Source organism: Saccopteryx leptura, chromosome 3 (assembly GCF_036850995.1).
Source record: "Saccopteryx leptura isolate mSacLep1 chromosome 3, mSacLep1_pri_phased_curated, whole genome shotgun sequence".
NCBI lineage: Eukaryota > Metazoa > Chordata > Mammalia > Chiroptera > Emballonuridae > Saccopteryx > Saccopteryx leptura.
Window position 1 is genome coordinate 358317878 of NC_089505.1, and position 6000 is coordinate 358323877.

A 6000-nucleotide genomic window follows, 5' to 3' on the forward strand; every position below is an offset into this window, starting at 1 on the left:
CTCCACCGCAGCCGGCTCCGGGGCTTCGGCCTCTCCGGGCGTCCAGGGGGTGGGAAGGGCTCAGCCCGTCCCCAGACAGCCCGCCTGTGCCCCACCCGGCCCCCTCGGGGCTCCGATCTCAGGGAGCTTCCATTTCACCCGTCCTGGACAGCACTCCTCCCAAGCACCGCCCGCGACTGTCCCCGGGCCGCGCGGCCCTCCCGCGGGACCCGCCCGGGCAGCGGGCCGGCGCTCCGGGCCCGCCCCAGCCGGTACTCACGCCCGCGGCGGCCGCGGGGCCGGCGGACTGCTCAGCCGCGCGGGCCGAGCGGAGCCGCCTCCGGCCGATCTGCCCCAGGCTCAGCAACTCGTTGGACAGGTCCAGGGAGCTCGCGGCCGAAGTGGCGGAGTGGCTGTGAAGCTCCAGACTGCTACGGAGGACCACCATCTTCTCTCGCCCCGGGCCCTTCGGTCGGCGGCGGCAGACGAGCCCGAGTGCCAGCGGGCTCCAGCTCCGGCTCCGGCGCTTCCGCGCTCTGAATTCTGGCGCCACAAGCTCCGCGCCCGCGGCCGCAGCGCGCGCGCCCGGGATCCCTCCGCCGGCCGTCCCGCCCACGCCGCCGGCCGAGCCCCACGGCTCGGCACTGTCTTCCCCCTCCGTGCGGCGGAGGGCCGCGGGCCGAGGTGCGGAGAGCCTGCAGCCGCAGTGTCGAGGCTCTGAGCGGACAGTGCCGGGAGGACGCTGACTTATTTCTCCTGCAGAGTTCCGGTTCTCTGAGCTCGGCGGAGGGAGACGGCGGGTGGCGGCGCGAAGTCTGGTTTGGAATTTTGGCGCGAGGATTCAGAGGGGGAAGGGAGACCCCGCCTGCTCTGATTGGCTGGCGGGGCTTCTGCCCGCCCCTTCGGACACCTGCCTTCAGCTTTCCTAGTGCAAGATTCTAATGCAAAATGTTGAGTCCTTGCCTGGAGGGGTAGAAAACGTTTAGCTTTTGATGAGTTTTGATAAGAGCTTTTTACTTATACCCTAACAAAAAACCACTTCAAAAGAGAGCAGTAAGGGAGTTAAAAGCGCAGGTTCTGTCCCCAGCACTGCCTTATCCCAAGCATAGGATCTTAAGCAAATTATTCACCTTTTCGGGTCTTAACTTTCTCACCTTTAACTAGCTATAATACCTGAAGTTCTAAGATATTATTATACCTTAGAACCATGTCTGCACTTACGTTTGTTACTATTATAGAATTACAGGAAAATGGCTTTTAAGAGGACTGCAGTTGGCTGACTAGTTTGAAATAGATAACATGGTGAATGCTCAGGATGTGAGTCCTAGTGAAACAGAAACAAAAGCTATTTATTGATTTGGATAACTACATTTCCTTAATTCAACATTTATTAAATATTTATTGAGCATCTATTTTGTGCTGGGCACTATTCTAAGCACTGGGGATACAGCAGTGAACAAACAAGCAGAAATGCTGGTGGAAGGAGAAAGACAAACGAAATATGTTTGAAAAAAAGGTGGTAAGTATTGCAGAGAAATATAAAGTAGGGAAGGGGAAAGGAATGTGCAGTTTTAAACAGGGTGATTAGGGATGTCTCACCCAAAAGTATAAAGACCAGTTAAGCAAAAGTGTAACTGGGAGAAGATAAGTGTAAGCAGAGGGAAAGAGCAGCTGGTAGCAGATTCTGCAGGGCTGCAGGCCTCCATTTTAACTTTTTATTTTAAGCGAGATGAAAAGACAACAAGATTTTGAACAAGGATGTGACTTATTCTGACCTTTTGAAAGAACCCCTCTTGCTGCTGCGTATAGAAGACAGTATTTGGGACATAACTAAAGTAAAAAATTGTTTATCTGAACTTCAGTTTTGATGGGATGTCCTGTATTTTTATTTGCTGCGTCGGGCAGTCCTCGTTAGGAGACACAGCAAGTATCCAGGCATGAGATGAGGGTGACACAGTGTGAAAGCAGTAGAGAGGTAATGAGAAGTGGTCAAATTATGGGTATATTTGGAAGAAAGAGCCAAGTAAATTTTCTGATGAATTGGATTTTAGCATTAGAAAAAGAAGAGTCAGGAATGACTCCAGTCTTTGTTTTTGTTTGGGCTAATGGAAAGGTGAAGTTCCACTTATATGGAGAAGGCTATGGCTAAAGCAAGTTTGGAGGGAATATCGGAAACTCCTTTTGATGCCCATGTTAGATACAAAGTTGTTATATATTCTGCACTTAAAATTTTGCCTTTTCAAAAACCTTTATTGATTGATTGATTTCAGAGAGAAAGGAAGGGAGAGAGACATGGATTTGTTGTTGTACTTATTTATGCATTCATTGGTTGATTCTTATATGAGCCCTGACTGAGGATTGAACCCACAACCTTGGCGTGTGGGGACAGATGCTCTGAGCTACCCAGCTAGAGCAAGTTTTGCCTCTTAGAAAGTTTTCAGGCCCTGGCTGGGTAACTCGGTTAAGAGCATCATCTGGATACAGCAAGGTTGCAGGTTCAATCTCGGGTAAGGACACATACAAGAAATAATCAATGAATTCATGAATGAGTGGAACAAGTCAGTGTTTCTCTCCTTTTCTTGCTCTCTAAAATCAATTTTTTAAAAATGTTTTCAACACCTGAAACTAACACAAAATAATATCGGGTATAAACTGTAATTGAAAAATAAAAATAGGCCCTGGCCGGTTGGCTCAGTGGTAGAGCGTCGGCCTGGCGTGCGGAAGTCCCGGGTTCAATTCCCGTCCAGGGCACACAGGAGAGGCGCCCATCTGCTTCTCTACCCCTCCTCCTCTCTTTCCTCTCTGTCTCTCTCTTCCCCTCCTGCAGCCGAAGCTCCATTGGAGCAAAAAGATGCCCCAGGTGCTGGGGATGGCTCCTTGGCCTCTGCCTCAGGCTCTAGAGTGGCTCTGGTCGCGACAGAGCGATGCCCCGGATGGGCAGAGCATCGCCCCCTGGTGGGTGTGCCGGGTGGATCACGGTCGGGCGCATACAGGAGTCTGACTGCCTCCCCGTTTCCAGCTTCAGAAAATAAATAAATAAATAAATAAAATAAATTTAAATACATATAAAATATTTACCACATAATTACATATTCATAATGTCAAAAACTGAAAATAATTTGAATGTCCCTGAGCGGGCTTCACTTAAAAAGAATACTATACAGTCACTGAAAATTATGATATAGCTGTTAATTTAATTATATGGAAAGTTTTAATTACCTGGAAATTTATGTGTGCTCATGCATTGTAATCTGTTAAGAAACTACAGAGAAATACGTATCATACAGTTCTTTTTTTTTTTTTAACTTATGTATTGATTTGAGAGAGAGAGAGAAAGGGAGAGAGACAGAAACGTTGATCTGTTTCTGTATGTGCCCTGATGGGGGATCAAACCCACAACCTTCACATATGGGGATGATGCTCTAACCAACTGAGCTGTCTGGTTAGGGCTTCGTTGTTTTTAAGTATATGTGTATATGTGCATTGGAAAAAGCCTAGAAGAAACTACAACAAAATATAAACAGTTAATTTCTGCATGGTAGTATTATAGTTGTTGTGTAGTTTCTTTGTCCTTTCACAATTTTTCTAATTTTTTTTGCATTGAATCTGTATTAATTTTAGAATAAAAAAGCTTTAAAGTGATTGTTTACCCAATATAAATAGAAGAGGAAAGAATAATATTTAAAATCGTATAGTCTACCCTTCTGACATGTTCACTTTTCTGTTTTTTTTGTGTTCACTTTTCTTTATGTATATTATACCTACGTAGAAATGTATAAAAATAACTTCCACCCAAAAGGCATATGCATTTGTGATTTTGTTAGATACTATCAAATTGACTTCCACAGAAATTGTTGCAGCCACTTTAGTTCTTTTAAAATAAATGAAGAGCCTGACCAGGCGGTGGCGCAGTGGATAGAGCGTCGGACTAGGATGCCGAGGACCCAGGTTGGAGACCCCAAGGTCACCAGGTTGAGTGTGGGCTCATCTGGTTTGAGCAAAGCTCACTAGCTTGGACCCAAGGTCACTGGCTCAAGCAAGGGGTTACTCAGTCTGCTGAAGGCCCGTGGTCAAGGCACATATGAGAAAGCAATCAATGAACAACTAAGGTGTTGCAATGCACAAGGAAAAACTAATGATTGATGCTTCTCATCTCTCTGTCCCTGTCTATCCCCCTCTCTATCTCTGTAAAAAAAAAAAAAAAAAAAAAAAAAAAATCCATAAAAAAATAATAAATGAAGAAATAATTATTTCAGAGTCAGCCAAAGGGTTTTCCTGTTCCTTTATTCTCTCTCCCCCAATATTAAAAGGTATCACACTTGCTTCAGCCTTTGGTTGGTGTAGTGGGTTGATTCGTGTATCCCAAAAGGATATATATGTCCAAGTTCTAAATTCTGGTATGTGTACATGTGACTTTATTTGGAAATAGGATCTTTGCAGATGTACTTAAAGATCTTGAAGTGAGATCAGCCTGTATTTATGGCGGACCCTAAATCCAATGATTAGTGTTATAAGAGAAAAGAGAGGGCGATTTGACACACAGAGACACTCAGAGAAGGTGAGTATTTTTCTGAAGCTGGAAACGGGGAGAGACACTCAGATACGTGGGAAAGTCAAGGAACACCAAGAATGCGCGGCAACCACCAGGCTTGGAAGGAGGTAAGGACTAGATCTCCTTCCAGAGCATCCGGACGGAACCAACCCCACTGACACATTGATTTCAGACCTTTGCCCTCCTGAATTGAGAATTACTTTCTGTGTGCTTTCTTTTTTTCCACCTAGTTTGTGGTAATTTGTTACAGCAGCCTTAGGAAATGTATAGAGTTGGTCTGGAATTGGCCTACGGCAGGTGACACTTCTTTCCTTTTCCAAGTCCCATTGCAGATAGGAGTGACCTGATTTAGAGAGAGAAGGTGGGTGGAAACGGAGGTTCTTCTCCACACGCCCTGATGGCTTCGAGAGGGCCGAGTGTGACAGAAAAGAGGGCTGAAGTAAGAGCTAATCAAAATTCCATTACTTCATTTGAGATGATGTCAGAGGTGGGTCCCTTTCTGGTTTTTTTTTTTTCTTTTTGGTAACAGAGTTAGAAAGTAAACATCAGTTTGCACAGGGATTTGTTTTAGGAATGTTGTAAATCTGACCTTAAATTTTATAGCTAATCTCATTGATTTCCACAAAAGAGGGAAAATCATTAGTCAACCTCCACTAATACTACACAATACAGGAATGGACTGGTCCATAGAGGGCCCTGGATTACTGCCTCCCTCCCACCTGATTCATTTTTATTTATTTTTTATTTTTTTAGAGAGAGAGGAAGAGCGAGAGGGGGGAGGAAAGAGACATTGACTTGTTGTTCCACTTATTTCTGCATTTATCTGTTGATTTCTTGTACTGTGTAGACCCTGACCAGGGATTGAACTCACAGCCTTGGCGTACCACCCTATTCTAAGTAACATGAGTAATAATAATAGTATTGTGTTCCAACCAAGCCCAATACTATCCCCAATGGTGAGGGCGCTCCCCTGAGAGCTCCCATAGTACATTGCTGCCTTAGGATTTTCTGCTTTATTCTGAAATTATCCCTTTTAGTACGGGAGTGTAGGAATCGGTAAAATGAAAAAATAACAATGGAATGCCAGATTTTGCTTATTTTTTTTGTTTTTTATTTTTTAATAATAATGTTCAATGTAACAGTGAGGTATAGGCTTGTTTCCTAAAGGCAATATAGCAACATGTATCAAGAAACCTGGAAAATATTTAAAACCTTTGGCCCAGAAATTCCATCTCTAGGACTCTATCCTAACATGATAATCAGAGTCCTGGACCAAGATTTATGTATAAACATGTTGATTGCAGCTTTATTTATAATAGGATCTGAAAACAAACTAATGTGCAACTGCTGGGTGACACTCTGTCCATGAGAGAGCAACACTCTGTCCATGCAGCTCTTCGTATTAATGATATATTTGATTTAGTAACACTTTTATTTTGAAAAATTTATTAAAAACTCATACATGAGAA

General features: G+C 44.4%; 1 protein-coding gene across 3 annotated transcripts in view; it reads right to left on the reverse strand.

The window, feature by feature from the left end:
* ATAD2 (ATPase family AAA domain containing 2) overlaps positions 1-1251 on the reverse strand; it is a 63949-nt gene extending 62698 nt beyond the window's left edge. For all 3 annotated transcript variants that reach the window (XM_066379444.1, XM_066379446.1, XM_066379443.1), the window contains exon 1: positions 260-1251. In XM_066379444.1, coding sequence (XP_066235541.1) covers positions 260-427 — 168 coding nt within the window. In that variant the 5' untranslated portion in view covers positions 428-1251. The remainder of the gene's footprint in view (positions 1-259) is intronic.
* Between the last annotated feature and the right edge of the window lie 4749 nt (positions 1252-6000).